This window comes from Salmo trutta, chromosome 9 (genome assembly GCF_901001165.1).
Source record: "Salmo trutta chromosome 9, fSalTru1.1, whole genome shotgun sequence".
NCBI lineage: Eukaryota > Metazoa > Chordata > Actinopteri > Salmoniformes > Salmonidae > Salmo > Salmo trutta.
In genome coordinates, this window is record NC_042965.1 from 18,853,856 (window position 1) to 18,871,108 (window position 17,253).

General features: G+C 39.1%; 1 protein-coding gene across 1 annotated transcript; it reads left to right on the plus strand.

Annotated features, from left to right (window-relative positions):
• Positions 1–6,234: 6,234 nt before the first annotated feature.
• On the plus strand, positions 6,235–16,183 carry egr3 (early growth response 3). Its single transcript, XM_029762837.1, has 2 exons — positions 6,235–6,843; positions 10,116–16,183. The coding sequence occupies exons 1-2, from the start codon at positions 6,690–6,692 to the stop codon at positions 11,222–11,224; spliced, it is 1,263 nt and encodes a 420-aa protein (XP_029618697.1). The 5' UTR covers positions 6,235–6,689; the 3' UTR covers positions 11,225–16,183.
• Positions 16,184–17,253: the final 1,070 nt, after the last annotated feature.

Consider the following 17,253-nt stretch of genomic DNA (forward strand, 5'->3'; position numbering starts at 1 on the left):
ATTAGGAACACCTTCTTAATATTGAGTTGCACCCCCCCCCCCCTTTTTGCCCTCAGAACAGCCTCAATTTGTCGGGCATGGACTCTACAAGGTGTCGAAAGCAGTGGTGGTCAGTGCCGTTTTTTTATGAGCATGGCTTTATTTCTATTACAGAATATTAGATTACTCTCATTCATATTCCATTCACCCAGTTCAATGTAACAGCGAAAGGTTTAGACTACTACATGATACTAAAATGTCCCCTATACGCATTATAAGGTTGCTACAACCTAGCCTATGAATGAAAGTTTACAATGTAGGTGCACACAGGTCGAGAGACAAATTTGTAATCAAGGCCTTGCACACTCTTGCCTGCATCTAGCTGATATAGGGTGTAATCATTAGTCCAACAGTTGCAAACGAGAGTTTTTATTGGACAAATTCATGTACTGTACGTTTATCCCCGTTTTGTTCCGTTTGCTTCTGTTTAAGAAACGTTTTTCAACAGAATTGGCGGAATGAATACACCCCTGATCACGCGTAAACAGAGTTCTCTTTCACAGCGGCAACGTTGTATTCCTTGTCTTCCTTTCGCTTGTGGACTTCAATGCACAACACATCAGCTGTATGTGACCAAGCGGAAAACCATTCCAAGCCAAACCATATCATAACCGCTACACACAGCCTACATCGTTGTCACCATATTAGATAAAGTAACATCATAGTCAGCATAGCTAATTGAACTAACGCGTTAGGAAACCCGCTACAATCATGCAGTAACGTTAGTGTACAGTCAGTAAGCAGTTACCCCGGCGAGCCCCGGTGGCAATAAATTACTAATACCAAAAGCTTCCCTTGACTTGGAAGAGTTCCAGTGCTGTGTTGGAAAGTCATAGCCAGCTAGCTAACATAACATCCTTCTGTTTGAGCAGGGTATTTCAGTAGGCTAAACTAGCTAGCTGCATTTGCTAGCTAAGTAAGTGAAACTGAAAGTGAAAAAAAATGACAATCTCCTTGTCTATTTCTTTCTTGCATCTCCTTCATTTTGGAAGAAAATAATTTGTTCAACTATTGTCTTTCTCTCTCTTTGAGTCAACTACTCACCACATGTTATACACTGCAGTGCTAGCTAGCTGTAGCTTATGCTTTCAGTACTAGATAAATTCTCTGATCCTTTGATTGGGTGGACAACATGTCAATTCATACTGCAAGAGCTCTGATAGGCTGGAGGATGTCCTCTGGAAGTTGTCATAATTACTGTGTAGGTCTATGGAAGGGGGTGAGAATCATGAGCCTAGTAGGTTTTGCATTGAAGTCAATGTACCCAGAAGAGGATGGAAGCTAGCTGTCCTCTGGCTACACCATGGTGCTACCCTACAGAGTGCTGTTGAGGCCACTATAGACCTTATTTGCAAAATAGTGTGTTTATATCAGTTACGTTGGTAACTGATTAAAACATGCTTGGCATTGTTGGTGACGTGATTATATTTAGTATAATTTTATCTATAAAATATAACTTTTTAAATGTTTTACTATTTACATTTTTATGAAATTCACTGAGTAGGATGGTCCTCCCCTTCCTCCTCTGGGGAGCCTCCACTGGTCAAAAGCGTTCCACATGGATGCTTGCCCATGTTGTCTTAAATGCTTCCCACAGTTGTGTCAAGTTGGCTGGATGTCCTTTGGGTGGTGGACCATTCTTGATACACACGGGAAACTGTTGAGCGTGAAAAACCCAGCAGCGTCGCAGTTCTTGACACAAACCGGTGCGCCTGGCACCTATTACCACTCCCCGTTCAAAGGCACTTAAATATTTTGTCTTGCCCATTCACCCTCTGAATGGCACACAAACACAATCCAAGTCTCAATCGTCTCAAGGCTTAAAAATCCTTCTTTAACCTGTCGCTCCCCTTCATCATCACTGATTAAAGTGGATTTAACAAGTTACATCAATAATGGATCATAGCTTTCATCTGGTGTTCTTAATGTACTCAGTGTATGTGATTAAGCAATACAATATAATTCACACAGCTCATAGGTTAAATATTCTACATACAGAGTTCTAACTTCTAATCATTATACATCGAGTCTAGTACAGTGTAAGATGCAGTCTGATTACATGGAACAGCCATTTCTTCCACCATCAGCTTACAACTAAAAGCTGGATTCTGACACTCAGCTTCACTGTATGCCAACAAATATGTTTATTCAGCTCCAATTATCAGGAGGGTTAACATATTATGATTAAGAAAAAGTGACAGCTGTAGTTCAGCATCAGGATGTGCGATATATTGCATTTTCTGAAAAAAAGCTCTCACATCCCTTGATAATATGAGAAAATAATTTAATAACTGCTTAATATATTCAAACTTACATTAATTAAAAGGAATTTGCATAATCAATTCAATTGCCTAACCGTAGCAAGTGATCTAATATGCATAATGATTCGAATGAGTCTCCATTTCTCTCTTCTTTTGGTAAACTGTGAGACCTGCAAAAGATTTCTCACTTGGGATTCTACTCCAGCTCATTACTTTATTGCTAAGGAGGAGTGGTAAGAATGTGAGATGCTGTAGCATCTGTTTCACGTATGTCAAGAGTCAAGTCTTCTCAACTCTACACATTGACATCTCACCTTAGCAGGCTGGCCCAGTCCTCCAGCCCCATTGGACTATGAGAGGAGCAGCAGAGGAGGCTTCTGTCTGTCTGTCTCTCCTCAGACAGATGGTTTGTGCTATTAACCTGGACATCTTCCAACTCATGTTAATTTAGAAGAGGGATTTACACTGACACATACTGTAGCCTACATGCTGTCACTGGCCATCTCTGGGATAAGTCAATAATATTATTATCCTGTAGTCAAAAAAAACGCATTTAATATGTGACACTCACACATACTTTCTTGCTATGTGGGAAGAATATTATTTTTGACTCATCACAGAAACCCTGGGGCTGTAGGTGTGTGTATTTCAAGGCTTGGCATTTTAAACAGCTCTCAGACTGCTTGCTGTGGTTACTGGTCATAACTATAAGTGACGAAAGTTTACAATAGATGTCAAACCTCTATCCTCTGATATCATATAGGGTTTCTTGTGTCAAATCTAGCCATCCATCCTCACCATGGACTGTGAAATTAGATTAGGCCCAAAGTGGAAATTGTTATACAACTTTTTAGGAACCATGTTTTGTTTTTACAGGGCTGTAGCCTTTTCCCTATGATTTATGATACCAATGTATGCAAATCGTATTATTTTAGCAATATGAGCTATCATACCCAGCAACACAATGTATGCATGTCAGTATTAGAACCCATATGGTAAAATAAAGATATGGTATTTGGCAACTTTCGTTGTTGTTTCATAACTTGTATAAATCATCTTCTTCTTGTAAGGGATAAGTAAGCTATACTGTTCATTGGATACAACGAGGAACATACATTTGAATTGGCCCCCATGAAGATGGAAAAAAGTGAACTAATTTGATTATATATCCATAGTGGCACTGTATTCAAATGAGCTAGATAACCATCTTGGACAAGCCGGTGCTTCCACGGAATCCCCATATGCAAACCAGACAGAGAGCTTTGATCCAGGTGATGTAACGAATCACTTCCACCATCCGTACTGCTTCCCTTACTGTGACACCTCATCTACCTGGACATCAGGCAGCTATCATATTCCAGCCGGCCCAGTTTCCTCGCTCCACCCCATACAAGGGTTCCCCAGAGGATAGGCGTTTGAGGCGCAAGGAGTCAGGACCTCTTGGTGTTCTAGTTCAAAGGGAATATCCTCACTGGTTTTTATCCATAAAATAACCGTCAAGGGTTAGTCATTAACTAGAGGGAGGTGCAATGACACTGCTTTCCACCTGCATTATTACTAGACACTCCCACCTGGACTACTAGACACATACATCTTTGTGGGCCTCTGCTAAAGGCCTATCAGCTATCAGCTGGGAGAGTGCCTTTGGTAAATACGGTATTCAATCATATATTCCCATTCACATCTGGATTATAAAGCACCTTTTGCTCGATTCATCTCCTTTCACATGAATTTTCAGACTCAGACTTTTTTCTCTAAGTTGAAAGAAAAGGAAATCCAAACCCAGATAATAACCATAATATCCCTGATCTTACTGTATTTCCAGTACAGTGAGGACACTCTAAAAAATGATGCACACAGGGCTGGTTCCAGGCATAAGCGACATAAGCGACCGCTTTTTATTTTAGGAAATCAGTCAGGGTCTCAACTTACTGTTGCGATTTAGAATAGTAGAATATAGAAGGTGCAATTTCGAAATTTGGTTGTGCATCAGCAGTTTTTCGCTTATGTCAGTCATTGTCAGTCACCCAATTAACCCATGTCAGCAAAAATAATGATGTATATTGGTGAGTTATCACAGCTATCTAAACGTAGTAGTAATCATGGTGGAATTAGCGACCGGACACACAGGGCACGTGCCCCTTAGAGGGATCAGACACAGGACTTCCTTGTGCGTTCTGTTAGTAAAAACCCCCCAAACACTGAGTATGATTCAGACTTTCTCCCACACATCCTATTTTCCGTTTATTAGGGGAGTCTGTGAGCTAATACTAGACTGTTTAATCTCTCATTCTTAAATATTCACGGACAGAAATGTCATACTACATTTAATTTTTTCAAACAAATGTGATTATTTCTACCACTCATGATTGTTTGAAAGTTTAGAATTATTTTAATATGAGCCCCATATTGCCACATATGGCCAGTTATGTGTGTGTGACCATATTGTTATTATCATTAGTGAATAGTGAGTGATAGTATAGCGGTAATAGCTTGTAGTAGCTTAGTAATAACCTAGTAGTCAGTGTCTTATAGTGGTGAGTTCACAAGACTGCTAAGCCCACACTGCCATATGGACACTTCCTAAGAATCCTGACAGTTCTTTACAGTAGGCCATACACAACACGTCGTCAAAGGAAGCACCTCACAAACAGGGGAGGGTCTATTAATTGGGTAAGAAACACTTAACATTTTGTCTCTCAGGTTCCTCAAATTGTTGAATTATGACCCATGACGTTGTGTCGTCTGTGGTTCAGATCTCTTTTCCACTTCACAGTGGCTTTACCGGAACTTTACTAACCAAATACAGACTTCGAGGGGCGGTGCCGGATCAATGCCTTATTTGGAGTTTCCACTTCAGTCAAAGCAAGCCTGTGGATTCACAGAGCGCTTGCAATATTTACAAGCGATTAACTCTGACAATTACTGTCTTTGTAAACCAATGTTGGTGCATGACAAGGGTTTTAGAGTGTAGAAGGACAATTAAACCCCATGCGTTATGTTGTGCAAGTTAGTCGTTTCATGATGCACTGTGTGGGGATGATTATTTATTTTTTGCACATAAAATGAGAACGAGTTCAAGCAGGACTACTCTACTGTATAGGCTACAGCTCAACGTCAAGAAGCCAGTGTGGTGCAACATTATAACAAGAGACACACAAGTTGGGGACATTGAGCCCACTGTAATCAAAAGTCTGAATTGGAGTGCACATCCATAAAACTCTATTTGCCTCGTATGGATTTTGTAGGCTATAAAGCCATTATTTAAATATAATGTGTAATGATGCAATACATGTGTATAATACTGTACATATGTGTATAATACTGTACATGTACATACATTTAAGATGTGAATATAGTATTCATGACTTAAATCACGCTAAAACATTTTCAAGAGAAGAGTTGACATGCCCTCTTCAGAATTGTACGCACAGTTGTCTCCGGCGGGCATATTGTGTATGGATTCAACTGGCTATAGCATAGCTTACCTTTACAATGTTCACTAGCCTATATGTTGAAAGCTGAAAACTGTCACCCATGCAAATGTGCAATAACCCGTTGTCTAGCCAAATTTGTATATTTTCATTTTTATATCACAACGAATAATTGCGAGGATTTTGCAAAAGCAGCTTTACACATTAATGGATATGATGATTCTAATGGCATTTTGACCAGAAGGATTATGATTTGTGCTTCAGTTGTCAGTGTTCCAATATGACAAAGGATAAAAGTGTAATGTGTTCTCAAGGACAACACGAATAGCTCGTATCAAACAACATGGTTCATTACAAAGCTATGCCAATTGGTTGAAAACTTTATAAAATGTGAGTTCGTCTACTGGTAGCACAGTACAGCAACACAGGCTTCGCTCCACGGAACTCATCCGTCGCTTGAGACTGTCTTACTGCAACAGACTCTAATGTTTCCACTATGAGGTGCTTCCATTGGTGACGTGTTGTGTACGGTCTGGCTTTGTGTATCCATAAATGGTCATCTACGTCACATAAATGTTCCGTCCCCCTATTTAATACCAGCAAGCGCTGGAGTTCCCTATACGAGCAATACAGATCAGCGCTTCACTTGTGCAACCACCACGGTTTCATTGATTCACAGACTTTAAACTCCCAACAAGCAAAAAAACAGGAATCATTGTAGATTAGATTAATAACAATTGCCTGTGACAATTCAGTTCGACTGTATCTCAACGGAGAGATACCAACGCTGTCTCTGAAGGGAACTTGGATAGCCTACAACATCTAGGATTTTTTTCCCCCTCCACTCTCCTAACCCTTATAGATCATCATCTACTGTGTTTTCTATTTGAAAACACTGCTCGTGATCTATTCGGACACCTGCACGTTGCCATTTATGTCAGACTAAATAACTGCTATGACAGGGAAACTAGCGGACAAGCTTCCTCTGACCATGAGCAGTTTAATAAACACGATTCCTGACAGTCTTTACCCAGAAGAGGACATTCCGACGTCTATGAACATTTTCACCAATACGGATTCTATAAACCACTACTCGCAAATGAATACAGGTAAGAATAGTTGACTTTGTTTGTGATGTGATTGGGTTCTGTTCTAGCAAGGCTGTGTTTTAAGTACAGCGCGTCTCAGCTGTGGAGAGCATGCAGGCACCGCAACAGTTGTCTTGGAGCTCGCGCGCCGCGAACATCTTCTAGGCACCTGTTTGCGCTTCGGGCTGTTACGCACTGACTCGATCTCTTTTCAATCGAGTCTGATCTTGTTTTTGATAACATATTTCACAAAGGTTAAATACTACTGTTTTGATTACATGTAAAACAAGTGCTGTTAGTGTTAACCATATGAGAGGCAAGCATTTATGCCAGAAATATGATGCGTAGTTTAACGATGTCCAAGCCTATGAGTTAACCGTCACGATTTCACAACCTGCAATTTACATGTAAGGTCAAACAGTAATTAATAGTATCATGAACTTATCTGCTCTGGTGAAAACGTACACAAAATGATTGGCCTGCCTTTAAAGTGAAAGTAAGTATCCAAACGTACGAATTGGCGTAAGATTCATAGATTTTAAAAAAATCATACATCTAGGCCTATTCACCAAAACAAAAACATAAATTGACCTGGTATGAAAGGCCTAGATAATTTTTGTTAAATTAAACTGAAGCATGATAAAGCCATCGTTTTGTTGATTGATTGTCTATAAATAAATGTCCAACTGTAACCAAAACGACAGTTGCATACATTCATTATTTCTAGTCAACATTAAATTAATCTATTCATTAATCCTTTTTTGTATATTTGTCGACAATTTAGATATTGTTTTGGGATTGGGCTAAGGGGGCATGGCCATCCCCTATATAGTGGGCGTTCGACCGGCGCTGCATTTCAAGCTTTCCCATGCCTAGCCTCACGAGTATGCTAGGCTATAAGCCTTATAGCATTCTATACGACCATAATGATTAGGCTACATATACCAAAGTATTTCTTGGTTCTCACTGGAATACAAGTCTCCAGAGGACAGCAACTTTCATTTTCAGAGACGTGTGACATAAAATGATAATGTCTTCTGTTAAAATTGAATGCAAGTGTTTGTCAATTCTAAAGTGAAGTTTAGAAGAACATGTTGGCCTACTTTAATATGATAATTGAAACGAACCTTGATAGCAGCACATAAATGTTTTCAGATCAAATATGCTTCAGACACACCAACATATTGTATTCAAATTTAGAGCCAGCAGTACCATATAGCACATTTCAATTGGACCTCGGAACTGTATATCAACACACGAGGAATTACAATTTCATGGTACCCTATTGAAAGTCTGTCACTCAAAAATGAATGCATTTGACAGTAAATAGGCCCAATTGTTGTTAGAGTTGTGGTTAGCTGCAAGCTAAAGATAAAGGCCTATACAGTCTTTAATAACTGAATTAAATATAATGCGTAGTCTAACTATTTCACTACAGAATTATATAGCCATCTGTAGTCAGTATTGTTTATAAGTTCATCAATGTATACTTACTATTGTTAAAAAATTATCGATATTGATTATCAAATATCTATGGATATTTGTTATTTGTCAAGATGTTAGACCTATTACTTTGCAAAGTAAATGTAGGCTAAATTGTAGATAACTTTTACAAATATATGACTGAAGACACAGCACCAACCACGTCTAATTCTAATATTGATATATGTTCTATCATTACCCGTCCCGGTGCCCTAGTACAGTAGCAAAATGACATTTGCTCTGATATAAGTAGGCCTATCACCTCTCGATACTCAGAGATACAGCATTGTTCTTATAACTAATCGGAAATAAATACGATTTTTGAAAAACGTCAAGGAGATGAAAACACTTTGACATGCCTCACACCTTAAGCTAGCCAAGTGTTTGTCAGGTAGCCATCAATGTATGATAATCTAACATGTTCATGTCATATCATATCCGACTGGATATTTTCATTCAAATCACACACATTGTGCTAGCTATTCCCTATGATGAGCAACCTTTTGAAATACCTAGAACCAGGTGTTAGGTCCCTTGTGCAAGTGGTGTTCTCTCACAATATTTACCCCACAGTTATAACACCAGCTTTAGAGCAACATCTGTGACACTGCTTACATTTTATTTTAACTCAAACAAATCAAAATATTGAGGAAGATTACAGCAAGATAGTGTCTGCCTTGTTTCCAATAGCCTACATGATGAAACACACTCCTAAGCATTGGCTATTTTTTTAGGCTTGTTTTCTTCAACTTCACCTCCACAACGATTCAAATATAACCTCATGTGTTGAATAGTTGTGTGAAATGTATGTAATTTTGGTTTTGTTTGCTTCATCATGCTTTGCCCTTAGCCAAATTCTGGTTAACAGACAGTAATTACTGGGACTGAATATATAAGCGCCCCTGTGTATAATTTATTGTGACGTGAATGATTGGCTGATTTATCTCTGTTGATGTATGAATTCGGTTAAATTTTCTGCACAAAACTGTGCCAAAACTGCATTCATTTGGATGTTTTCATTGCAGGTGTCTGATATGATATTATATAATACCTAAAATAGACTACTACAGTACTAGTGAAAACACACTGACAAAAGAGCAAGAAAGTTAGTGTGGACATAACATTCAGCTAGATGGCCAAATGTGCATTGCTATGACCAGATGTGCATAGCTGACCCAATGATCTGAGTAGGATGTATACGTTACAGTTGAATTTCCTCATTTTGAGTAGATATCTCGTTCTGCTAAAACCCACGCAGCTACATTGAACATGCATGTATCTGTGAAAATGCTAGCAGTGGTGTCTGGCTTGCACCCTATTGTGTGGAAATCAGATCTTGCCATTCAGTGTGGCTGTCCTCCTGTGAGACATATAATGACTGGATCAAAGGGGGTGTTTAGGTCTTGATTTATGAGAGCTTGTGGGATCTGAGAGAGAGAACACTGTCTCAGATGCACAAGTCAGTGGATAAACTTGCAGGTCTGACAGCACCGCTCACTTTTTCCTATGAACTGTATTGGGCTGCTTTGTTTTATGATTTTTTCTTGGCAGACTATATGCAGAGATATGCAGAGAAGCTGAATTTCGGACTTATCGAGGACTCTGACTGAAATCAAGCAAGTTCATATTTAGCGTAGTCTAGCTTAGTAGCTTCTAGACTTTATAAAAACTTTCCTGCACTAGTTATACTGCACACTTTCATGTAGGTTTTTTCTAACAGGTTCTGCTTTTAGTTGTATTTCATTTTCATGTTATAACAGCTGGGTGAACTATTCATTAAAATGTATTTCATTTGTTTCCCTGTCATCCAGATAATATCATGGATCTGGGGATGGGAAGTGATAAGGGAACCGCAGAGATCCAGTACGGCTCCAGCTTCCAGTCAAACCGCAGTGGGCAGACCGTCACCTATCTGGGGAAGTTTGCCTTCGACACTCCTCCGTCGGGTGGAATCGGGGGCTCCGGCTGGTGTTCAGACAACAATATCATTAGTTTAGTAAGTGCTGGCATCTTGGGCGTCTCCCCATCGCCTGGCAATATCACCACACAGACGTCGTCCTCTGGGGCCAGCATGGGCGGCCAGTCCTCAGACATGGAGCAAGTGTACGGTCCACCACTGCCCGCCTATTCCACCTGTAGCGAGCTGTACCAGGACCAGGTCTCCTTCCACCACAGCCCTGCCACCAGCACTGCCCTCGGCTACCCCGGCAATGACTATCACACCACCTCCAAGCCCTCCATGGACGGGAGCCTTTTCTCCATGATCCCAGATTACAACCTCTTCCATCATCAGGGTGAGGTTGGCGTGATGGAGCACAAGCCCTTCCAGTCCATGGACCCAATTCGAGTCAACCCTCCACCTATCACACCACTTGAGACCATTCGAGCATTCAAAGACAAGCAGCAGATTCATCCAGGTTTCATTGGCGGGCAGCAGCTTGCTCCTCAACACCACCAGCCACCACAGACGCTAACACTCAAACCCATCCGACCACGGAAGTACCCAAACCGACCCAGCAAAACCCCTGTGCATGAGCGGCCACATGCCTGCCCAGCAGAAAACTGTGACAGACGCTTCTCCCGTTCAGATGAACTGACACGCCACCTCCGCATCCACACGGGTCACAAACCCTTCCAGTGCCGCATATGCATGCGCTCCTTCAGCCGAAGTGACCACCTGACCACCCACATCCGCACGCACACGGGCGAGAAGCCCTTCTCCTGTGAGTTCTGTGGACGCAAGTTTGCCCGGAGTGACGAGCGCAAGAGACATGCCAAAGTTCACCTCAAGCAGAAGGACAAGAAGCCGGCTGACAAGGGGAGTGGGGCAGCTGGCAGCCACAGCTCACCCCCCAGTTCCTGTGGTGGCAGTGGAGGGCCCAGCGGTGGCAACATCATGACTGTCACTACCTGTGCTTAGGATGGATCATCACCATGCTCTAACATAAGACTGAGGAAAGGTCCTATCCACAATGAGACAAATAGATGACTCTTTCTCTCACTTTTTCTCTTACATTCTCCTCATTTTTAATTCCAGGTAATATTTCCCTCCTCTATTTGGAGATGGGCTTGTTTTGTTGTAAGAGTAGGGTAAGGAGAGGACATAGACGGGAGGGCCAACAACTGTGTGAATGCCAGCAAGCAGATGGGCATCATGGCACCGGCTGTCCAAGAGGACATGGCATATCATTGAGAATTCAATTCAAGTTTTTGAAGTCATATCATGTCTTGTGTTTTCTGAGAAATTCACCAAGAATCTTGGCTGAGGAGGGATTCAAAATGTTTGTACAATTGGGTTGAGACTGAATTACAACTAGGCGTAGAATAAGGTGAGCTATGTTTGGGATGTATGCATTTATTTCATCTGGTTGTTAAAAGTGCAATTGGTTGTATTTGTGTACTGTTGTTGATACCTTATTTACTGCACTTTCGATTGCCTGTCTTTTTGTTGAAAAAGTATTTAATTATTTAGTTTTTTTTATTGTTTCTCAACAGAATGTGCCAAACATATTGGGATAATAATGACTATGTTTGTTTTCTTAATTGTGCCTGTGATTAAGCAAATATTACAGACATAAACTATGTTTCCGACATTGATTTCAGGCAAATTGGTAGCCGCAAAATACTCGAAAATTGTTTTGATTTTAGTAGCATTTTTGCAATTATTTGGATCACAGTTACAGTTCAATGGTTCAAAAGTATTTTGCTCTAAGCTCAAAACATGAGCATTAAAAAGCCCAGGGATCATTGGCTTTGTCCATCCAAACATGATCCAGTGGTCAATGGACCAGTATTTGGTGGTAAACTATTGTAGTCTGATGCACACTCAGTGAAATGGATTGCAACATTAATGGTAAATAATCATGAACCAATGACACATTTTCAACATGTTCACTACAAATTACACACATCCATGAAAGATAGCCTACTAAGATGTCCAAGATAAATAAATATATATATATATTTTAAGTAAGAGTGTTTTATGTAGCTTTCGTCTATCTTCCGAAGACTCCTCTTGGTCATATTTATAAGTGCATTTAAGACACATTCGACCAATCTTGAAATGAAATGTTGAGAGCGTAGAGAAAAAGACTGAAACATTGAAATGCCTGCCTCTGTAAGCTATTGCAAGCCGACAACAAATCTGGATAAAAGCAGAGATGAATTAGAGGGCATTTTATCTGCGCTTTCACTGACAGAGACCTGCCAGCTACATGCATGTAATTAGAGATATTGTCAAATGAAAGGGACGCAAATGTTTTGCATATTGTTATGATGAGCAACACCTGTAAGAACTACCATAGAATCTACATGGTATTTCCATGTTTACACCTCCTACTGTTTTGAGAGATTCTGAATTTAGAAATTAGGGATTATTCATTTTTTCTACAGTGAGAGATGTATACAGGTATATTACTTAAACTTGTGTACTCAGATTGTGGAAACTTCAGTATTAAATTGTGCATTTGTGTGCAAGTGTATTTAGATGTACACTATATAAAAATGCATACATTTCTAACTGACTGAATGCTTGTGCAGAAGGTGTCTTAAAATGCTTACTCTAAAGTTATGATACTGCAGGATGTTCTGTGAAAACAAGTCATTGCAAAAGACTTTGGAGCATTGAGACAGTGCCAAATTGGGTGCCTTATCTTCCTTTTCAAAACGATCTAATATTATTTGTACCTACTGTAGGGTTGTAAGTGGAAAGTGGTTTGAGGAAACACTAATGTGTTCTTAATAAGCGAAATAAACAAAAAACATTTTTGAACAAAAATCGTGTGTATTTCAATTGCAAACAAACCTGTAATGTATTGGATTCCAAAGTTCAGTCAAATATATGAAAAAAGATAAACCTAGTACACAGTATGCAAAACAAATCATAATTTTTATTTGATCAATAAGGCAATATACAATTTTACAAATGCCTAGTCTGGCATTGACTGAAGGCTATACACTACCTGATTGGCTCTAGATTCAGAAAATGTTTCTTAGGTCATACATTTCAAAACATTTCTTAGATCATACTGATTAAAAAATGCACTCAAATGCGTCAAATCTATAAAACCATGAAACAAGTAGTTTCACTAATTATAACACTGTATAGGTATAGCTAATAATGGATAATACAAGTCATTGCAGGGATGTGAATGCAAACTGTTTGGGAATTGATCCACTACATTAGATTGTTGTCTTCACTGTGCTCAATGCTCTTGTCAGCTGTGGTCTTGATGTTTTTCTAGCATGTCTTTTCCCTGAAAGGACAGTTATTTGCCCCTCCTGTTCCATCAGGCCCTGTGTGAAATCATTTCTGCACCACAGTCGAATGTGTTCTCTGTGTGTTTGATATGGATTACTTATTGTCATAGCAGATGTGCCTGATAGTAAAAACTTTCAGAAATCTTGGTTGAAAATGTCAACAATGAGAATTTACAAATGCATTGCTCTCTGAGAACACAGAATTCTCCAATGTGCTTCCAAGGCCATATTCCCTCTTTCCTGTACAAACCGGTTTTCATTGCTGGGCTTCCTGGCGAGTGTCCACTTATTTTCCAATTAATTTGGCCCCAGAGAGTCTTTCTCCAGTTCATCTACTGTAAATGGGTAAATTAGCAGACCCCTTGCATTGTCTGAAAGTGTTGGCGAGTTCACACATACAGTATCATCTCACTTATTATGTAAATCAATGGCTTTATTGAAGTGCATTTTAGGACACTTGTATTCCTGGTGACAATTATTATTATTTCCTGGACTTTGCATGAGCTAGTTCGATGTATGGAAGGAATTTAAAAAGGATTAATAACTGTTCATGAATAAAGTGGAAAAATAAAGGATATAGAAGTGGAATGTAGATTATTACAGTCTATCTATAATGATACTCACTGGTCTCTATTGAATCAAAACTGTATCAATTGAAGTGTGATTTGCCATAAGCTAAGTGAAGTCTAAAAAACTGTATGGATTGGAACCCTTGAATTTCTTCATTCAGTTCTGGCCTTTAATGTCGAAAGTGTGTACACAAGCAAGTGAACCCATCTTAACTTTTCTGGGTGATTGAGGGGATATAATTCTCAACAGCTGAGACAGGGTTGGGTCTCAGGTGGAAAGGGCAAACATAATCTATATCAGTGAACACCGAATGTCTCCAAGGATTTGGTGTAGACATCATTTGCTTGTTTGGGATGTTGTTTATTAAGCGTCTTGTGCATTAGAATGATCTTCATTCTTTTAAGGGTACATGGTACGTAAACCCATAGAGAATGAGCAAAATACCTTCTGAATTATTCTGTACTTTTTAATTCAGCCAGCATGGTTCAGCAAGAAAAGCCTTTCAGTAAGAGTAGAATAACAAAGACAGTTTTCAGAGATCATATAGCAGCCCTGTGGATTTGATGCTCGTATCTGAAGGTTCAAATGTTGCGTTTCTGGTATTGGATGAGATTTGGTTTTAAAGAATACTGTGTTTATCTAGCTCTCGGTGAGAAGAGTGGAAGTTGTGCTCGGAAGAGAGGAGAATATGCCAACATATTTCCATCTGTCACCCAAAGACATGTAATTACAACATTGTAAACTGGATGTCATCTGTCACATTTCTGATTAATGCAAATTGCACAGTGTAAAAGCATGGTCTATATTACATATAACAATTGAACATTTTTATTTCACATTACTGTTAAATATCAAACCACTGTCAAAAGATCTGAAAGTAAAAACTGTCCTCATGAATCTTGATTCAATACTGCTTTGTTTGTCCCACATGATCTGAACACAGTACTTTCAGTAGTCGACATTACCATGTCAATTAGAGCTGAACTATTTCTAGACTGATTTCCTTTTTGTTTTTGTCTTGCTCTGGTATGATTTGAGAGTATACGTTAAGTGTGTAAGAGATTAAAATAAGAGAGCTCCCTTCATATCTTCTCCTCATTATCCTGATGGTTCTGGGCTCAGTCTTGGACCCAGGCCAACCTTAACAGTCATGTTTGTGCCAAATTAGGTTGCATGGTTGGGTGATTAGGAACAATATGCAATGAGAACTCCACAGAAGCAACAAACGTAAATGTGACCTGTCAGCTTACGGCTCAAGACGGCCCTGTGCTGATGTCTGTGTTTACTCTTTTAATTTACTGCAAAGCTGCCTTTGTGCAAGAATATTAAAGACTGAAAGTAAACATTCCAAACAAAACCTCCATGGCCACTTTTGTACTAGGATAAATGACTGGCAGCCCTTCTCATCTTAATGACCCCAAAATGCTGCAACTGTTGAAATTGATGATAGATTGCTATCCTAAACGCTTATTTTGAGGATGGTTCGAAAAATTGTCAATGTGGTCCATATTAAGTAGAGTAAGTTAACCTTTGGCAGATGGCACTCAAATGTTTTGGGGAAAATTGTATTTGTTATCTCCTGTTTCCTTTTCATTATATCTTCATGTTTGCATGTGCACGAAAAGGTTCCAAACATGTTTAGAGCCACCCTAAGGTTCTAAAGGTGGTGCTCAATTATTTTTATTTTATTATGCATGGAAATAATTATTACAATAAAAACATTAAACGTTAGTAAAATGGGGCAAACTGCGGAAATACAAATATGGACATTTTGGAAAATCACACTAGGATTTGAGAACTGTTTTTTTGTTGGCTTCTTTTCAAAGAAAACAAGAGGTCTTGTTGAAAAAGTTGTGGATGTTTTTACTTCATGTTTTTCTATTACCTTATAATAAGGTCTTAATATAAATTCTGAATATTGTAATGACATGTATTATCCTTTTGTGGTGGGGAGATGTACTCCCCTCATTGTTAACTTGGCACTTCAGTTTGTTGTAACGCAATTGTTTTTGTTATTTCTATGTAAAGTACTTGAATAAAGAAAATGAAACTGTGTGCATAGCATTTTCAGTATTATATATATTTTTAAAGATAACATTCTTATTTAAAACATGTCAGAATGTACACAGACTCAAATGATCTTTGATTTGGTGGAGGAATCGGCCTGAAACATTATGTTATATGCCTATCAACAGATGTAGACTACTATGGAATTACCATTTTGTTAGGCACACAGGTTTTAAAGAACTTTGATAAAATGGGATCTGCCTACACCCACTGGCATGGCATCATACTTCCATCCATATAGATATATTATCTCCATGCTTCCACATCTGGGCTGAAATCAACAGAGACCAGGATGAAATCCTCAAGGTCCTGGATCTCTTTTATTTCTGTCGTAGCCATTTATCAATATATCTCTGTATGAAAATTATTTTTGCACGATGGCCAATACGGAAAGCAAACAACACTTTTTTGACTGGATAATTTAAACGAATCACTACCTCAGGTCAATTTCTAAATAGCGATGGGTTGGCTTTCATTTGAATGATAGCTTAAAGGCTCTTTGCAGTCCAAAATGCGATTTCTCTGTGTTTTGTATATACACTACCATTCAAAAGTTTGGGGTCACTTAGAAATGTCCATGTTTTTGAAAGAAAAGCAAAACATTTTGTCCATTAAAATAACATCAAATTGATGTGAAATACAGTGTAGACATTGTTAATGTTGTAAATGACTATTGTAGCTGGAAACGACAGATTTTTTAAAATGGAATATCTACATAGGCGTACAGAGGCCCATTATCAGCAACCATCACTCCTGTGTTCCAATGGCACGTTGTGTTAGCTGACCCAAGTTTATCATTTTAAAAGTCTAATTGACCATTAGAAAACCCTTTTACAATTATGTTAGCACAGCTGAAAACTGTTGTTCTGATTAAAGAAGCAATTAAACCGGCCTTCTTTAGACTAGTTGAGTGTCTGGAGCATCAGCATTTGTGTGTTCGATTACAGGCTCAAAATGGCCAGAAACAAAGCCCTTTCTTCTGAAACTTGTCAGTCTATTCTTGTTCTGAGAAATTATGGCTATTCCATGCGAGAAATTGCCAAGAAACTGAAG